This window comes from Sinohyriopsis cumingii, chromosome 9, assembly GCF_028554795.1.
Source record: "Sinohyriopsis cumingii isolate HCF-2022 chromosome 9, ASM2855479v2, whole genome shotgun sequence".
NCBI lineage: Eukaryota > Metazoa > Mollusca > Bivalvia > Unionida > Unionidae > Sinohyriopsis > Sinohyriopsis cumingii.
Window position 1 is genome coordinate 103,512,051 of NC_142969.1, and position 20,926 is coordinate 103,532,976.

The following is a 20,926-nucleotide window of genomic DNA, read 5'->3' on the forward strand; positions in this document are numbered from 1 at the left end:
GTGTTCGATTCGATTGAAGATTTTGCCCCGTATTTATAGGGCAGCGCTACAAAGACATACAAATATGAGTTAGTTTTGTTATATAACCATTTAATCTTAACATGCTTGGTAGGGCGATCGATACTACTGTTCAATCCGTATTTCTGAATTACAAACCTGTATTTGAAATATCTTGACGTCTTCTTTGACCTGCCACGCGAATTTATTTTTAGACGTAGTGACTCGAACTTTTTATAACTCCCAATTCGTTTTGAATTTCATTCATACAGTAAAATTAAAATGACTATGAAAGAGTGAAAGATGGATATTATTAAATACAAAATCGCATTCGTGTTTTGTTCTTAGTCAGGGGAAAGAATCATTTGATATGGCACAACAGCCTCGACGTATCCCTACGCCATATCACTCTTGTTCTTTCAGTCGACTCAGCACAAAACACATGCAGTTTTGTGTATAACATTGCTTTTCTTGTGTGAGCGAACACGTCTTCCTCCATAACTCAACCAGTTATTGCAGTTGAGCGAAACTAAGGGCCACTGCCAAAAGTACCAAAATATTCGTCATGATGGTAAGTTAGTATGGAAACTTTCAGGACATGTTCTCTGCCTTTTCCGTTAACTGACGAAGAAAAGCCTCGGTTGCAATTCGTCGTCATTAAGTACTATATTCATAACTACCTTCGTTCACATGAAACAATATTATGGCAGAAGGAAACAAAAGTTACAATTGGAATATTCTCCGCCTTTGATGGCGTAACATATGTGGTGGAGTGACCAAACACATCAAACTGATGTGTATTCCTACAACGACGGACATGTCAGAGTGATGTTCCAATCGAGGATGGTGAGATTGGGCATGCAACTGATCACGTTCCAAGGTGGATTGATTGGTTCGTTTTAACACCTTTAACACATTTGTTTTGTTGCTTTATAATCATGCGCAGGAAATGGGAGCTAAGTGACTTCTAGGAGTTTGGACAGAGCAAGAGCTGTTCTCCAACACTGGCGTAATCATCGCGTAATTTCACATCCTAACAAATGTTTCATGTATTATACTTTCTTCCTTTTCCATTTTCCACTCGGTCCTAGCTGTCTGAGGAATTTAAGTTGTGTTATTTTTGTTTTACTCGTGCGAGGTAGTGCCATATGAGTAACAGTGACCCTATATAATTATGGATATGAGATACTGTTATGAGACAGAACATCAGACCAGCAAATATAATACAATATTATACAGGGGGCTTCCGCAGAGGCGGGTGCGAGGCAAACTTGTAATGGTTAGCTATTTAGTTTTACGGATGTAGACCAAAACACATTTAGATGTAGAATCAGGGAAGGGGGGTGTAAGCAAGGGGCACGCCGACCACTCCCCCTTGCCCATATGCGCTGGCGTCTGTGGGAGGACAATATCTAAACACTACTGCTTGTCTGTGTGATCATTTTGGATACAACTGTTTATCAAACGTTGTTGTATATTTCCTTTTTCGGCCGGTCCAAAGTAGAGTAAATACGGTCTCATTGCCATCCCGCCCAGCAGCAGACGGATGATAGTGCGTTACTACTGTATTGGTTACATGGTATTTATTACACGCATGCGGTATAAAACCGGGCATGTATCCCACAGAGCCAGGAAAAGTTGGGATAGGTTGTAAGACACTGTTGTGAATAATTCCGGGCTTACCCAAATTCATGGTAGTAAGCTGGATACTCTACACGGAACAATCGGTTATACCAACATACTAGCTGTGCTGAACCTTTTAACGAACTCAGTTGTTGCAGGTTGACTGGTGCTATAACTTTGTTTTCGGAGGATTCAAAGTGCACTCTGACTGACAACAGAAGGCTTCTTATACTGCTTGTAAGCGTTTTTTTTCTTATTCATCCATCATGTTTTCTAACGTACACACTTCTCTAACTTAATTCTGGATGCAAATATTTATGATAGCTGTATTAAAATTTTAATCAATACGAACATGTGAAATGCTAGCATAACTTACTTGGGTGGGAACGATGATGCTTAAGATAACCACACGCCGTAAAGTACGATATAAAATAATTTACATTTATCATTAAACTTTTCAAAAGTATCCCAAATTAATCCCGATCGCTCGAATATTTTAATGGGACCATGTATGTGTCCCGAAGTTTAAAGTTCACAATAACTTAAGAGCTTATATTTGTTTCGCTTTCATATTTTTATCAATTTTGCTTATCAGGAAATGCATATATATATATATATATATATATATATATATATATATATATATATATATATATATATATATATATATATATATAGAGAGAGAGAGAGAGAGAGAGAGAGAGAGAGAGAGACATAGATAGATAGAATACTACGATGTTTTATGTAAGGTATTTTATTAAACTAATCCCCCCCCCAACAAAAATGGCATTGACAACAATTGTTGTTATTATGAAATATGTCAATTAATGTAGTGACTGCCTTTATCAAAAGAAAAAAGATTAAAAGAAAATTAAAGAAAAATAAAGAAAAATAAAAAAATAAGCACCTTCTCCTTTTAAACATGTGCTTTTGGTGAATAAACGAAAACATTTTTTCTCTATAAAACGATGACTAAAGCGACCGAACTGTTTTCTTACATGAGCACTTTTGTTGTTTCGGCCCATACACAAGCATGTGAAGACTTGTTTTCAATTGCACCTTTCTGAACCATCTATGATGCCCGCTTGCTTCTTCTTGTAGCCCCTATGACCGGGTCACGTGTCAGATTAGAAGACGATACCTGTCAGTTGCATGTCAAATTGCATTTGTAGCCACTGATGAGTCTGGCTACCACAGGTCTATTTGAGAATGTATTTGAAGCATCAATCGGAACATCTTCACATCTTATCCTTAGATGTAGCATAGATGCTGTCAATTAGAATATTATTTACGAGGACAAACCTGTTATGTGCTGATATCCCTTACCTAAATACAACGTTGCTCTCTACAGAAAGCAAGTATTGATCTTACAAAAACAACGTTTCGAAAGCTACATTCAGTTGATAACGGATTTATTTTCTGGAATATGATTAAGTGAATTGTTCTTTCATTCATACACATTCGGACAACATTCAATGTAGCATTTTACTGCACATAAAACCTGTGTTATCTGTTTTTTTCTAGTTTCCTAATCCGACTTAGATGATTTCTTTTACTGGTTTAACAGAAAAGGTAGAGGTTCATGCCGCAGATATGTAACATAATGTCCCACCCAGTCACTTTATCCTGACACCAGACCGACAAGTCCTGACACTAAACTCTTAATGCTCAGCGTCAAGCGAGGCAGCTGTTTGTACCATTTTTATGTCTTTGTTATGACTCATCTTGGGTTCGAACCCGCGACCTCCTGCATCAGCTTTAAAATGTTACAAATGTAACTGTTAGAGAACATGGCAAAGATGTAAATGTGAAAAACAGTGCATGAATTCCAAGTATACTTGCACAACAGAAACCAATTTCACGTGTAAGATTTGGATTGGTTTTATAAACTTCAGGTTCAAAATAACAGACTAGTACAACGTCTTACCTTTACCCTGTGATTCAATTGAATTAAGTAACACACCGTAACAAAAATACCAAATGTCTTTAGCAGGATAAAAATATACTATATTGAAACTGATCTTTCACACACAATCATCATATTTTAGATAATTCCAAGTTAAAAATTGAAAGTGATGACTATTTGAAGAGGTAAATAGCATTGTTTGAACATTCGATTTTGTCGTAAACATTTAATCTGGTCAGCGTTTGTGGCAGCAGTTGATTTGGGATTGTGTTACTGCTTTGACAGATTAAAGGATTAGCTGGCTAAATCTGATTTTGGGTTTTATATTTAGTTGGGACATTATTGTGTATTCAGTATCTCTACTTGGTGGGGATAGACTAAAACCCAACAGACAACTGTTTAATTGGATCTGCAACAATTTAAACATTCCACGACATCGTGATTCGAAATATCCTAAGACGAAGTAACAAAATAACAAAAGAAAACAACAATACATTCTTGATTAATAATTGACCAAAAGAACATAAAAGCGTGCATCAAGGTTTTGGGAATCTGATACGTTCTGATGCATTCATGGCTTATGCATGCTATTGCAACTATGAGGCTGGCACTGTTGAATCCTGGATTCTGGAAAATATTTTCAGGTGTGAACGAATTCGTTGACAGACAAAGATGGTTCTATTCCCAAGAGTGCAACCAGTTAACTGATAAATGTGCTGTAAAAACGTTAAACTAAACCATATAGCGTATCTAATCTGTATGTGAGATACACAAACTGAAAACCATATATTACACGGAGCGTTTCGATAACGCTAGGAAGTGTTATCATGTTAATGCAAGATTACTACACAAATGAAACATTATTGTACAGTTTCAGCAACCAATAGCAGAGTCGTACGTCAAAGTGTAATATGATGACGCTATCATTTTTGCTAGAGTGAATGGATAGTATATATTAACACACCAACAATGTACAGAAGTCCTGTGACTCGTTGAAGCTAGACTGAAATCCTACCATTAATTCTGATGTAAAACAAAACGTATTCCAATGGCTGATAGTCTGTGACAATACGACAAAATATTTTAAAGGTAAAAAAGAAAGAAGACACATTAGTTCAAAGAATGCATAAGTTGATTATGATCATGTCACCTACAGCGACTATTGTTCTTCGGTCACATCCACAACGAACGTGATTGTATATTCGGTCACATCCACAACGAACTTGATTGTATATTCGGTCACATCCACAACGAACGTGATTGTATATTCGGTCACAACCACAACGAATGTGATTGTATATTCGATCACATCCACAACGAACGTGATTGCATATTCGGTCACATCCACAACGAACGTGATTGTATATTCGATCACATCCACAAAGAACGTGATTGTATATTCGGTCACATCCACAACGAACGTGATTGTATACAAAGCGTGGATACAGTGCAATTTATAAACGTAAACATTTAAACATTACAATGAAATAAACAAACAACCATTTATAATGATACATTGTTGCAGCCGTTGTAGTTATCTTTCTAAATATGTTGTAATCATGCGATTAACTACATTTGTCTAAATCCTTTTTATTGCTCTTCTTTTATCTCCAATGAAAAATGCACAGTGCAAACCAAGCCAAATAAGATGTTCCACTAGGAAAGAAACACTATGTCCAGTTCCTTTTAAACCCAAGTTTGTCACGTTATCAATAATACCAGGTAACCCCGAAGCTGTTTTTATAACGGCTAACTCAGAACAATAGATAGCAATATGTATTATTCTGGGTTTTTTCTTGTGTGTGGAAAGAACTCATCAGCTAACCTTTCAAAAAACAAATACAATAATACAGGCAGAGCAACAGTTGATATTGGCATGCCTATGCATGGGCTCTAGAAGGTCTTGTTATACCATCTTTTCTATACCGTAACCTCATCCGAAGATATTTTTTCATTAACTTTAAAATAAGCTGTTTCACTGTTTTAACTAAAATGTCTTCGTCTGTATTAGGTGTCCACATAATAGCACTGTCACTATCGATTTTTCCCAACTTGCAATACAACTTTTACGTTATTTCTTTCTTTCTGTGCTTACTTTTCAGCTCTCACTCTGTTTTCATACATTTCAATATCAGATTTCATAGATTACGCATTCGAAGTGTCATCTTTCACTGTACAAGCAGCATCCCTTCCGGGACACAACTTTGACTAATACAATTCATGCATTAAGTCGACTTAAGACAAATTCCTTCCTAGAATTTTTCGAACTTATTACATGGCTTTATATGTTCACTTAGCAATGTTCTCACTAATTTACATTTCTTTCACACACGTACACCCTACTCTAATCGTGGAGCTTGCATTTATTCATTTTGATTGTGGCGTGTATTTTTTTGTACGGTAAAATGTGACGTTATGTTGACAATGAGGCGAATTTTAGTTTGGGAAGTTGCTAATTTCCACATATACACTATTACCACCGTTAATGGCACGTAGTTCAATGACATACGTAAGTTTGGTTCAATATTTTAGTGGCAGACATTCCATTTTTAAATACTATTTTTAAGAATGGAGATACGATCAAAACATTATTTGCATGTTTTGTTTTTGGTTGTACTTTACAGTGTTTTAGTTTCTGTTTAGATAGTTATATAATTTGAGAGAAAAATGAGAAGAAAGCAAGTAAAAGAAATTTCAGCCTAAGGTCGACTGCTTTCAAAATAAATTATGTATCCTACTATCAAGGTTACTTACTCTTAATAACATATAACACTAGATTTTTTGACGATTGCATTCGTTGTATCATACCATTATTTATGCTGTGTTAACAGGTTTAAGTTATTATTCGCTAATTGTCTTCATGTTCTGGGTGGCAATAACATTTCAGTTTTGACTTTTAATGCGCTTATCTCCTAAAATAATCTGTTCCTACGTAACATTTTATCACAATACATGATGTAGAAACACAAAAACTTAGGTGGACAGTAATTATTCATTTTGATTTTCAAAAGCGACCCGAATCTTACTGGGCTAGTAATTTTACGCTGAGTTTTAATGTTAACCTATTCCTTAGCAATACATCAAATCACAAAAGTATGGGCGGCTTAGCTATCTCAATATGTATTCCACTAACAGTCTCTAAAGTGACTGGCTATTTGGCAATTATGTTCGACATTCTCAGATAAACATGTTCAGTCCGAAATGTAAATATTTTTTCATGACATTCAAGGCTGTGTACCACATTTCATACACACCCCACCAATATCATGACATATCTTAGAAGAACAAGAACCGTTTATTTTACATTGTCAGACTCAGGTGCTTTTTTGAGTACAGATAATGTTCCTTTGGCATTAGTATTTGTTGGCTCATTGAGTATCAAGTTTTTCATGGCGTATCGTTTTCCTGTATTACATCTCGTTTGCTTGGTCATTTTGATTTTTGTTTCCTTCAGTCCTTGGTTTGTCTTGAATGTTGCTTTAGTCGTAGGTACAGCTGTATTTGTTTAAATAATCGACACATTGAGTAAGTAATAAAAAAAAACCCATTATACACGATCGAGGGAGAACCGATGATTATGTACTTCTTTTGACCTCGATCAACGAAACACACGGAAGCAATTATACTGACGTGTAGCGGGAACTTTGTATTTACCGTATTCATGACGAGGACGCTGTACCTATTTGATTTTGAATACCATACATGCGATTCGTACACTTAAATCTCGGAAAAAAATAACTGATTAATTTATAAAAACGTTTCTCAACGTGTTTTCAGAATATTATTCTTCACGTACCACTGAGTATGTACCATTAGTTTTTTGAAAATAATTTTGTTTGCCGCTCCGGTGGCCTAGTGGTTAGAGCGTCCGCCTCGGATGCGGGAGGTCGTGGGTTAGATCCCCGGCCGAGTCATGACAAAGACTTGCAAAAATGGTACTAACAGCTGCATCGCTTTGCGCTCAACATTAAGAGGTTAGTGTTAGGACTGATCGGCCTGGTGTGACTAGGTGGGACATCATGCTACATGTCTGCGGCATGATGCCCCAGTGCTAGACATCACTATAAACTGTCACACTGCAGACATCGTAGCGATATGACTAAAAAATTGTTAAAGCTACGTTAAAAATCTACACACACACACACACTGTTTGTGTTTAAAACAAATCTTTTTTATGATATGAATTAACAAGAGTACCGTAAGTATTATACTAAACCACCCCCATTATATCATTCATCTTTTGTGTTAAATTCTCTTTCATTGGTCGAATACTTTACATGTCCTTCCGACATTAATAGGTGTCTTCGTTATCTAAAATGTACGTAATCCTTAACAACTGGTCAAAGTTAAGGTCAATGAACTCAAATTACTTTCCGGAAACCATTTTCATTTTCTTTGTATTTTAGTTAGGTGACCTTGACCTTTGACAATTTACCTCAAAATGTATAGGCGTCTCTCTGTGTCAGATGCAAGCCATCTACTAAGTTTCGTTATAGTCTGCGGCATAGAACAAGAATTATTTTGTGGAAAACATTTTACATTTATTTTAAGAGATATCGTTAGTGTCTCTGATATAAGCCAACTACTAAGTTTTGTCAAGGCATGGTGTACGAAAATTAAGTAGTCTTGTGGATATCATTATTCCTACGTGTAGTCCCTGTGACTGGCCTTTGACCTTTTATCCCCCAAGAGAATCCTCGTCGTTCTTGCTTAATTGCAATCAACAGAATATTGCTTGGAAACCATTTGTCGTCTTAGAGTAACTGTGATCTTAGTTTAAACATGTTTTTTTCTCATGAATTTTAACTGGAGCTTACAAGAGGTACAATACAGAAGATAAAGGATTTGAGTGAACGCCAATGATTTATAATATTCGTCTCCTTCTACGATTCAAAAATTTAAAAAATATATATGAATATAAATATGTTTCGGATAATATTAAATTTTAATGACGAAAATCAAAATGTTTTAATAATCAAGCTGATCTTGACCTTTAACCTTTGGATTAAAAATACCAGCCTATGTCTTTCAGCTCTCAAATTCAACCGTTTACAGTGTTTGGTCGAGGTGTCTGATATACAAGTCTAGCTATTGTGTGAGGAGACAGTTTTCCTTCTTTCAGTACATGTGTACCCTTAGCCAGTCTTTCCGAAATAGATGGATTTTTAAAGATAGAAAACGGAGACCCGGAATTACGATGGATGGAGAGAGAGAGAGAGAGAGAGAGAGTGTGTGTGTGTGTGTGTGTGTGTGTGTTTGGTACTTGAGCTGCATGGATTCTGTAGCAAGGTATTAAGATGCCGCCGCCAGAGCTAAACGCATTTCATTTTCGAGCCCTGTAGAAACTATATCGAAATAGCTCATATAGGTTTATGGCGGTCTCATCAGAAAACAGGATGAAATTACATGGTCTTGATAACTAAACATACTTCCGTATCATTTGCTTCTTTACGCATCCTTCAAGCAATGACGCATACGGCACTCGCCTCGTTACCCAGCAGGCGATATGCATTGTGTGTTCTTCCCGTATTAACACGAAATAGATTTAACAGACAGATGTCTACATCATCAGGCATATATGTATAACTCTTAACACCCATTTGTCTTGTCATTCATACAGTCATACCTACCTACCTACCTACATACATACATACATACATACATACACACATACATACAATCGCTCAATATAAATATATATTTATGATAGAAATATAGTTTTATTCAATGAATATTAATTTACTTCGCTAAGAATTTGCGTCATTTTTCAAATACATTAAATACTGTAAAACCTTAAGTTTAAGCAAGGAAATTATGGCATATGATTCATCCACACCAAGCAACTGTTTTTATGATTCAATTACTAATCTGTTTTTCAGAGATAATACATAGGTCAACACTCACAGTGAAAACTTCCAGACGAGGCGTAAGACCAAAGCAAAGCAAAATGGCTGGGCGAGGACGAAAAATTCCGTAAGTATAGCAATATATGCACAAACGTGTACACTGTTTTGTACTAGTTCATTTTTAAAAAAGAGATGTTCTTAATTGTGACAGAGCTACATCTCTCTCTCTCTCTCTCTCTCTCTCTCTCTGCGTACACTCTAGCGCTTTAGTGTACTAAAATTATAAATAATACTTTTGTAACTTCTCTGATTTTTCTTTTGCATCTATAAGTGTTGAATCATTGAAAGTTCTCTTAATTGCAAAACAATACTTAAGCTTCATTAAGTTTCTCAAGGACATAAATTAAGAATTGCTAGAGATATAGTTTTCGCAGATGGTCTGTAATTTTTAATACAATGCATAATCAAACACACTATACACGCAGAGAGAGAGAGAGAGAGAGAGAGAGAGAGAGAGAGAGAGACTTAGGGGCAGAATACATTTCTGCATTGCTAAATATCATTTACAGATGTGTTTCCATCTCATCTCTTTATAGTTAATACAGACGCATTTATGTCAATTTGCGTTATTCCTTTGCATTGGAAGGAAGTTCATTCATGTGTTACAAAAGCTTACAATTTGCGCCAGAACCATTAGAATTACAGAAAATTAAAATCGCAATGGGGTTTTCTTTCTATAATCACCGTAAATAGATGTTTTTTTTTCTTTCAAATTTGTCACGTCCATGAATGAGACTTTACATAGAGTATTTGCCAGTCTGTTCTGTGAAACTCTTGTCTCTCACCGTGTGTCTCTCGCAAATATGTTAACCAAATATACGTCAGTTCCTCTGTTTAAATGGCATAAATGTACAAACGAGGGACAATAATAATAATAATAATAATAATTAAACGACTGCTTAAAAATCAAAGATAAGCTTGCATGTATATACAAATTTAGGCCCATTTGTAGCGTAGGCGTTTCCACGGTATTTAAGGACACACGGTACTAATTATACGGAAGAAATGTGAACCAGTCTAGAAATGGGTGAAGAAATGATAGAGTATTTACAGGTTTGGTAGTCCATAATTGGTTAATAATGAAAATTAAAATTTTAGGAAAAATATCTTTTGAGAGCTTATCCTATATGTAATGTAAAAAAAATATTGACAAATTTCTACTGATGCAATTTTAGCATTTTTACAGGCTTGACTCAGGAGTACTTAATACTGAAAGTAGCACCTGATTCATTTGGTGCAGAATCAATAACACGTGTTTCATGCACATGTATGTAAACAAATTGCCGCGGGTCATATGGTGTTCTCCACACATACGCTTGCACCAAGGTTAGATGTGCACGAAAAATTATAGGTGTCATTATCAGCACCCATAAATTTTAAGTTATTGAATTTTGAATATGATAGTGTTTCCATATGTTTACCATTGGAGTGGAATTAGTACCGCGAGTCCTTAAATTACCGTTTTGTAGGACAAAGGGATCTAACTCTGCAAACAGTACGTAAAAGTGAATTATTCAAGATCGATCACCATACATGAAATTAATTCCGTCGAACAGATTTTAAAAGTAAATTACAAATTGTTTCATCTATGAGCCAACTTAAACAGTTTGACATGAATAGAACAAGCTACCTAATGATCAATTAATTAGAAGGTATTGGTTTTTGCATCAGTCGTATCTTTAGCCTTGATACATGAATTTCCACAACTGCGGAGGCTTGCATACAAAAACGCAGTCATTATGTGGCTTTCTCTGTTATGACATTTTATTGTTTATTCATTACACTAAGCCCTTTCAGACAAATTTACAAGTCATGTGACAAATATTACTGAATACAAAAGAAGAAAATGTTAGCAGAATAATTATTGCTACTTTTCAAAATGAACATATTTCATCAATATACGCAATAAACAATTATTTTTACGTGCAACAATAATTAAAGTCCTGTTTGTCGGTATCATTGTGGCGAGAGGGTGGGAAGGGACAATTGTCTTCCTGGAGGCAGGCAAATGGTTCGAGTTCCAGAGCTTCGTAGTAATTCACCTTCACAATATTACAACGGGGGGGGGGGGGGGGGCGGCAATTTTTCACAAAACGAATATTTAGGTTAGTGGGGTGGAGGTTGGCATAAAAATTATTGCCTGTAGCAAAGTAGGGTTGCCACTAAAGAACACTTACCCAGAGCGCCTCGTACCCTCGAACTACCACTGAATCGTTATATACAGAAAACAAAACATCCCCTGTGCACATTAAAAGATTTGAGAAAGAAAAAAAAGTCCAATTTATCATAATGTGCAACTTTATCTTTGTGATCCGACCTCGATGTGGGCTAAAGTCAGTGGATAATAGGCACGAAATCGGAGTTTGAAAACACATGGCCTTATACCAGAGGGCATACCTTCTGCGTACGAAAACCCCAGGTTACTATATACCTAATTCTCTGACTTGAACATTTCCACTTTAATTCTAACATTATATGCGACGTATTTCGAGCCCTGTTCCACGTTTTATTGCAGAAAGGAGATCTCCGATATTTTTGATAAGTACATACACAACAATGTCCGACATTTGAAACGAGACGATGCGATACATCTACTAGAAAGTGAGTTTGGACTGGACAAGGAGCAGGCCCAAACCATGTTTGAAACGTTCGACAAGGATAAAAACGGAATAATGAGCATATGGGAATTCCAACAATTTTACATTTGTATGGGTGATCAGTGAGTATATAAATGATGTAATAAATCTAGGGCATGCGCCATTTGGAATTGATACTCCGTTTTATAGACTTGTTAGATTTTTGTAATTACTTCTTTGATATGGGAAGTCACCGTTGGAGAAATATTTTTCAGCCAGAATAATTTATCAGTTTTTAAAGCAAACGCCGCAGAGTGCAGTGTTGATGAGATTTCATGATGGCATGGTTTAGTTTGGTAGCTAAGTACATGTCAGAGCCGGATAAGTGGGCATGAGCCTTGTTAGCTCCTATTTAGCTACTTGAAATAGACCGCTCAGGTGGCTTAGTGGTTAGAGCGTCCGCCTCGGATACGGGAGGTCGTGGGTTCAATCTCCAGTTGAGCCATAGCAAATACTTCTAAAAATGGTACTAACAGCTGCTTCGCTTGGCACTCAGCACGAAGAGGTTAGTGTTAGGACTAGTCGGCCTGGTGGCAGGATAATGTGACTGGATGGGACATCATGTTACATATCTGCGACATGATGCCCCAGTGTTAGACACCACTATAAACTGCTACATTGCAGACATCGTAGCGATATGACTGACAAATTGTTAAAGCTACGTTAAAAATCCAAATCACATCACAACACACATCACATCATATTTAAATCTAAAAGTGTAGATTGGCTTGGTAGTGTATTTCCATATGAAATATTTGTACAATGCAACAATTGAGAAAAGAGAGTTTCGCTGTCTGGAGACGCTTTTTATTGTTGGCATGAAGGTAAATATGGTGGAGTGATACAGGTGTAGTCAGGCTCAAACTTGTGGTTCGACTGACCCAGGGATAGAGTAGTAAAATAGTTCCCTGTATTTTGGTGTCTGAGTTGTGATTTGTGTTTTATGGTATTTAAGTACTGATGTTCTGTTACTGAAATCTAAAAAGGAGAAGCCATGCAGTTGTGAGGTTGCCATGCCGTTGTGAAGCTGTGATGCAAATGTGAAGTTGGGAAAATTTAAGGTCATTGATTGATTGGAGGAAAATTGCTTATAGTCTTGGCGCGTTATTTGAACCCAGGCGAGTTTTTGAATCGCTCGTGAAAAAAAAAACAACCTTGCCTAGAACAATAACATACAATAACTATTTTGAATGCGTCAGCGATGGATGAACAATTGCATAACGTCGATTGGTGGAGTTATACAATTATAAAATGGTTTTTCAGTAGAAACGTGTAATGCATATGTAATTTTGTTGCTAGTCAATTTGTGTTCACGTGACACAAACCAATGTCAATTCTCGTTTTTCATTTGAATATTGATACTCAGTTAAACTTCCCCTAATGCGGACAATGAACCCATAATTTGTCTGATTCATGTAGGTCACCCGTTTCAAGAGGTTTCCTCAGTTCTAGAAAGGTTTTGTTTGGAAACAAATGTAGCACACTCGCTATATATATCCGAATCACGCTGTTAAAGATGAACATACTGAGTCTATGCAGATAAACACACGCAGCCTATATTATAAAGTAGACAGTACCCTTTATATTGCTATTATGAAGTAGTATGATCTTGCACGGCGCCCCCAGGACAAAAGTGGTTTAAATGTCAACCAGAAGGAGTAAATGTGTTCACCTATCTTACAAAAAGAGTGCTGACAGACAATTACTCCAAAAGTAGATTGCTGTTTCTTCTACCATATCCAATCCTGCAGATGTAGTGAGCGCCCTAGATGGGATATATATAATTTTGTGTTGGAAATGTTATAATCGAAAACCATATTTACTGCGCCTCAGTTACTCCAACTGAAGTGGTCCGCCGAGTGAATTATGTAACATCACACCGGAATGTTTATCGGAGATCCAGTTATAAAATTATGCTGCCCATGTCAAAAGTGATATTAATATGGAATGACAGTTGCTCTTTTTGAATTATAATTTGTGAAACAAAAATCTTCCTAAATGTTATTGTTTGTCGAATTGTGCAATATTACTTTAACTTTTGTCAAGGACTATTTCTTTCACGCACAAAAACTGAAGCGCGCATCATATGGGCCAGAATTAAATGAAATGATGCACATCATGTGCTCTTCTTTCCATCCAGACACTTGCCACTAAGAAGAACACTATGGGATAAGCATACGTTCAGATGAGCAATGATCTAGTATTGAATTTACGAAGGTCTTTCAATAATTGCTAGCTTTTACTCACCAACGCTGTCAAAAGTTGAAAATTGTTAAACTCGTTTCATACATTCAATATTGAATCATTACCCATTTGAAATCATATATATTCACATGAATTATTTAAATAGTTTCATCAATGTGTTGTCAGATGCACAGACATGTGATAATATCTTTATTAAATAAAGTTAACGACCATGTTGGTATTAATAATTATTGCAAACGAGTCTTTGTTAATTTTTCTCAGATTTACACAAGGTTACTGTGGAATTGTAGTCAGTTTAGAGTTAATAAAAGATACTTTTTCTTTCCATAAAATTCATGTCATATCATGCTGTTTCTCGAAAAGTTTCTCCAGCCATTAAACGTCTCTCCAGTTATTAAATGTTCTCCAGTTATTAACGGTTTCAAATTTATAACGCTTTCAAAAATTGTTAGCTGTTTTAAACTTTATGTTGATGTCTCTTTTTGAAGCAGTTAGAGGACTATATTTAAATGCCATGATAAGATTTCCTTACTTTTTTAAGGCCTTGATCATAAAAAAAATGAGTTTCTCACATATTTATTACTAATCAGATCTGCTAATTGTATTTAAGTTCATCCTCTGCTTGTTATCCATTTCAGCGCACAAGAAGTCATCAATAAATTTCAGGAATTGGATAAGGATGGAAGTGGAAAACTGGACGCCAGTGAGGCGCGTGCAGGTCTGAAAACACTGAAAACAGCTACAGGCCGCAGTCTGGAAGACAAGGAAATAGATTTCTTCGTGCAGACGACAGCGGGCGAGGACGGGACGATAGATCTCGGGTCGTTTACGTCACTATTGTACAGACTTAAACTGTACAATTCTCCTGCACCTCCCAAAGATGTAAAAATTCACGCATAAACATGCTTTGTTCAGCCAGATCTATGAACAGCAATAATAAAACATGGAACAATTCAGTTTTCGTCATGGTATGCGTTTAGTAGACTAACTTACGAACTGTTCGATAATTTATGCAAATTGCAAGGATCACCCTCGTAAATACTAACTGAGGTTATTTCATCCCAACACGTCCTTCAGTAGCTTCAATTTATTTAGTAACTTTGGAGAATATTCATCAGTAAATGTAATAATGACTTGTTGAACCAAGGTAACTTCCGGTTTGCAATAATGTAATACCAGCATTCTTTTCAATTAGTAGGGGTTTTATCAACAGACTCAATATTTTACAAACAGTTTGATTAAAAAACCCAACTCGGACCAAAATGTCCAAACAGTTTAAAAATTGTTTGATGTTTTGATTAAAGAATCACATTTGTATACTGTTCATATTGAGTGTTATCAGTATCACGTCAGCGGATCCTTGTCAACGTCCAGTCAGCGGAACCGTAAAATGAATGTTTACGACAGTGTAATCAATATTATCACTCCTTGAATCAGGAGCAGAAAGACTGTTATCCCAAGTCTTACAAACTTTGCACACGTTTTGCATAAATAGTTGAAAATATAATTGTCTTTTCACAGTGAGAGACATAACGTGACAAAAGCGTCAAACTTTATGACAGGTAACGATGGATTTTACTGCTGAAACAAAAGTTCATTAAACTCTCAATTTTTTTTAAACGGAGGATTTTGGCGAGATCTGCAGGTTTTTTGTTGTTGGCACATATCTTGAATACTAGCATTAAAATACTTTGCACAGATATCTCGAATGATATCAGCTGTTTAAACATTAAATTATACGTATAGGTGATGAGATCTATAACAAACCGACTGCAGCACTGGCATAATAATAGACAGACGTTAATGTAAATATAAAGAATCAGATCGGAACTCTTTTAAATTTAGCAAGTCACGTGTGAACCGAATAATCATTTTGTTTGAATAAAATTCATCTTAGCTAAAAAAAATTACAAATTACCTTAATCTTATTGCAATGTGACAACCTTTTCTGTCAAAGCCATAGTCAAATTTGGTATGTCATGCCATCTTTAGACCACTTTACGGTATGTCGTAAAATGATTTTACTTGAAATCAAGGTAAAGTTAATATAAGGTTCTGATCCTGTGTTGAATGGGGTTATAAACTAAAAGAAAAAAGTGTTCGCCGGGTTTTACCAACTGATATTAATTTTCATAAGATAATGTGTATATCTTAGACGAATTAAAGAATTTACATCATGCTTTATTTGGATATATAAACTTATCGATTACTTTAGGGTACGTTGATGGGTTAGTGTCAGTGCTACCTTAGGGGTCTTCCGATAAATCAGCCCCTCACCAGTGATTGGCGGTCTAGGGGTAGATATCACGTATTCATTAAAACTTGCAATAGTTTGCAGCCAAGTTTGGCTACAAACATCGGTGTACATTTTATACACTTACCCATATTTCACGAGGATGTGGAGCTCCGTCGGTTGAAGGGTTATTTTGCTGACATCTTCATTATATTTCCGTCGGTTGAAGTTTTTTTTGTGTGCTGACATCTTCATTATATTTTCGGAGCAAATTCTGTTTTTGTTGGCTTGTAAATCCACGTGGTACAACCCTCTGTAACGTGGCCATTTCGACTCTAGATGAAGGAATTAAATTTTACCACGCACCATAAAATGGTCTATGGCAAACATGCATTTAAGACCAACATATTGTTTTCACACACATCTATCACTTTGAAATCTGATCTAGACAATTGGAGAATTTAATCAAAAGACATATTCGTGATAAATGTATTGGATTCTATATTCATGGCAACAAACATGTACACAGGTCACAAAAATGTACACATTTACAAAAATGTAAACATGTCACAAAAATGTACATTTTGACTTGAGTCTTGGTACTCTACGTTACAGTTTTATTCCAGTTATACATGAAGAAGAAGCTGCAAGTTTGCTGAAAGTACTTTGACTTATGCGTTGTCTTCCATTTTTCAAAAGTTACAATTGTCAAATATCTCAGGAGAATATAAAATAAAGTGATGTAAGAAACTGACACAATATAATAACTGCTTCTAAAACCCTCAATCAGTTCAACCTAAAATCCAAGGTGTATCATATTCCAATTACTTTTCATAGTGTCAGAACTAGGTCGATGACACCCAACATTTTGACTTTGACATATTTAATACCGTCCAGTCTCCAAATTCTTGTGTTATAAACAATTTCTGGATGTGGTCTTCTACTTTATTGTACAAACGTTTGAGCTGGGTTGATTTGCATTTGTACATCAGCATGTAATAATGGTGTCATCAGTTTTGAGATTCATTAGTGTCCTTATATCGCAGGTACGTGTTAGTTATTGTAGTCGGTGCAAATAATAAGGGATGAAAGTTTGGACAAAGTATCGAACTGTTCATTTTATCTTTACTACTACTAATAGTACTAAATACTACTACTACTACTACTATTACTACTACTACTAACACTACTATTACTACTACTACTAAATACTACTAGCACTACTACAATGCTACTACTAATACTACAATTACTGCTACTACTAGTACTAAAAAAATAATAATAACAAACAACAATAATCAATGCAAATAATACAGACATGTACAGTCAACTCTAAAGCAGTAACAATACTCTTTCTTGATGTAGCTTCGGCTGCCTTTGATAATATAGTATAAAACATTCAGAGAGAGATCGCGAGAGATCGCGAGAAATAGAGAGATCTGGATTTTAACGTAGCTTTAAAAAATTGTAATTATCATATCGCTACGATGTCTCCAGTGTGGCAGTTTATAGTAATGTCTAATACTGGGACATCGTGCCACAGACATGTACCATGATGTCCCATCCAGTCACATTATCCTGACCGATCAGGTCGACCAGTCTTAACACTAACCTCTTAATGCTGAGCGCCAATCGATGCAGCTGTTAGTACCATTTTTAGAAGTCTTTGGTATGACTCGGCCGGGGATCGAACCCACGATCTCCCGCATCCGAAGCGGACGCTCTAACCACTAGGCCACCGGAGAGAGAGAGAGAGAGAGAGAGAGATTATGTCTGATGATAAGAACATATACCTGCCTGCTAGTCTGAAAGCATGCATGTAAATGTGTTTATTGGTATGTATGCAGTACTATGTGATCTGTACATAGAACGGTAATGCCTGCTGCTTAGAACGATTTGAACTAACAAGGACAGGAGCAGTTTATAGGTCGACCCCCTAGTGGGAACCGACTCTCAGTTTAATTGTACTAATCTTGGAAACAAAATATATTCCATGAATGAACCTTTTGCTGTTGTTAGAGTAGTGTTTCTCGTCGGCGCAGCACGCGCAAACCTTTAAGTCAAGCCTACTCGGCAGTATTTTAATACTGATTGCATGATTAACAACTACCCCCTGATGATATATCTGTACAATCAGACTGTATGATTAACAACTACCCCCTGATGATTTATCTGTACAATCAGACTGTATGATTAACAACTACCCCCTGATGATTTATCTGTACAATCAGGCTGTATGATTAACAACTACCCCTTGATGGTTTATCTGTACAATCAGACTGCTCGATTAACAACTACCCGTTGATGATTTATCTGTACAATCAGACTGTATGATTAACAACTACCCGTTGATGATTTATCTGTACAATCAGACTGTATGATTAACAACTAACTCGTGATGACTTATCAGTGCGATAAGACTGTATGAACTTATGTATATTCTTTTGCTCTTGCTATTACTGTATCTTTTTTTAAATAATAAACCTTTTTACTTTTGTCTTGTTCTTCGTCATTTTCAATCAACGCATTTTTGTTTCTACAATAGTTTATAATGATCCGTCTCATAATAGATTTACATGGGACATATCGATAATTATAGGCCCCATTTCATACAACGTTTAGAGAACAAATTTTGTAGTATATTTGATATTAAAAGTAAAGCTAAGACACAATTATTACCCGCGCCTCAAAGTGGAGGATTTTGTCATGTCCATTGTCTGTAGTCTTTCCGTAGAATTTTTGTCTTAAACCGTTATGTAGAAAATCAGCAAATATGGTTCATTTATTATATATATGCAATCCATGTGCAAGATAGAGACAGTGTTAAATCCAACCATTAACCTTATTTCCCTATTCAGCGTACCTGGAACAGTGGGTTCATTAATAAAATGGTAAACTCGGACCAGCCCTTCTTGACACTGCGATGCAGATTTCAAATTGCGCCATTGGCGTAAAACCGCATCGTTTGGAGTAAATAAAAAAGATTGATACAAATATACAGAGTTTTCATTTGTAATTTCGTTTGAAGGAGAAAATCGCACAGTTTACGACCTAGACGGGATGATCCGAAGAGAGAGAGAGAGAGAGAGAGAGAGAGAGAGAGAGAGAGAGAGAGAGAGTGAGAGAAAGAGAGAGAGATTTGGATTTTTAACGTAGCTTTAACAATTTTTCAGTCATATCGCTACGAGGTCTGCAGTGTGACAGTTTTAGTGATGTCTAGCACTGGGGCATCATGCCGCAGACATGTAGCATGATGTCCCACCAAGTTACATTATCCTGACACGAGGCCGATCAGTCCTAACACTAACCTCTTGATGCTGAACGCCAAGCGAGACAGCTGTTAGTAACATTATTTGTAAGTCTTTGGTATGACTCGGGCGGGATCGAACCCACGACCTCCCGCATCCGAGGCGGACGCTCTAGCCACTAGCCCACATGAGAGAGAGAGAGAGAGAGAGAGCCATCATCAACAACGCTCTTGAGCAGCAACCAGGTGATGCTAGCATGCCGGCAATTTAAGTGCGATCGGTCGATTGTACGATGACATTTGTTCTAGCGGAATAAACAATACGGCTAATTGAATTTCGCATATATTTTGTAACTCTATTTCTAGGAAAAAGCGAATCATTCGAATCTCAAATGCTGTTTCATATTTTTTTTAAAGTAAGTGATTAAATTGTTATTTGTTTCATACGATGGCTCGTATTGTTCTATTCTTTGTATCTGCTCAGATCTACGATATTCCATCCCTTAATTTGATACTACATTTTACTGTTTGCTCGATCCGGGCAATAACATCATGGTGAGTAATCTCCTAGACAACGTTAACCAAAAATCATAGGGATTGGGGATCACGCATTATGTCACCATCACATCTGTGTGTGTGTGTGTGTGTGTGAGAGAGAGAGAGAGAGAGAGAGAGAGAGAGAGAGAGAGAGAGAGAATCAAAATAGGCTTAAATATGGAAATATATGTCTAAATAACACACATAAAAACATATATACTTCCAAAATTAAAAAAACAGTAGTTCCATTTTTTATGCCACTGAAATATGTCAGTATTCATATGTTACTTGTTTAGGCTCGAATAAACAGTAACAAAAGAAGGCGTGAAAACAACAGGGTTTGAAAAAATTAACAAATGATTTATTTCCCCCCGAGAAAGTCTGTAAAAATTAAGCAATAAGACCTTAGAGTTTTAAGAATCAAATTCAAAAATAGTCCAAGAATAATCCACAAATTAAATTTTGGAAGTCCTAGTAATGAAATGTTCTGATGAATTCAAATTTGACTCCCGACGAAGAATCCAAGATGTAAGGCGATAACATATACTGTATCCTTTGTGGTGTTGGAATGTCTACAGTTCTGTGTTATTCAAAAACAATAATCCGGTGTTTGAATTAATGAAATGCCTTTGTCCA

At 36.2% G+C, this 20,926-nt stretch overlaps 1 protein-coding gene across 2 annotated transcripts; it reads left to right on the forward strand.

Annotated features, from left to right (window-relative positions):
• Positions 1-1,576: 1,576 nt before the first annotated feature.
• On the forward strand, positions 1,577-19,003 carry LOC149792374 (uncharacterized). Of its 2 annotated transcripts, none has more exons than XM_089970949.1 (4): positions 1,577-1,857; positions 9,406-9,499; positions 11,948-12,151; positions 14,912-19,003. In XM_089970949.1, the coding sequence occupies exons 2-4, from the start codon at positions 9,474-9,476 to the stop codon at positions 15,171-15,173; spliced, it is 492 nt and encodes a 163-aa protein (XP_089827075.1). In that variant the 5' UTR covers positions 1,577-1,857; positions 9,406-9,473; the 3' UTR covers positions 15,174-19,003. The 2 variants fall into 2 exon arrangements, with proteins under 2 accessions (XP_089827075.1, XP_089827076.1); XM_089970950.1 differs by lacking the exon at positions 1,577-1,857 and adding an exon at positions 9,088-9,106.
• The last annotated feature ends 1,923 nt before the right edge of the window (positions 19,004-20,926 follow it).

Coding starts and splice junctions, on each gene's coding strand:
- LOC149792374 (XM_089970949.1), top strand. CDS start 9,474: ATGGCTGGGCGAGGACGAAAAATTCC. Junction 9,500..11,947: donor GGGCGAGGACGAAAAATTCC/GTAAGTATAGCA, acceptor GTTTTATTGCAG/AAAGGAGATCTCCGATATTT. Junction 12,152..14,911: donor TACATTTGTATGGGTGATCA/GTGAGTATATAA, acceptor TATCCATTTCAG/CGCACAAGAAGTCATCAATA.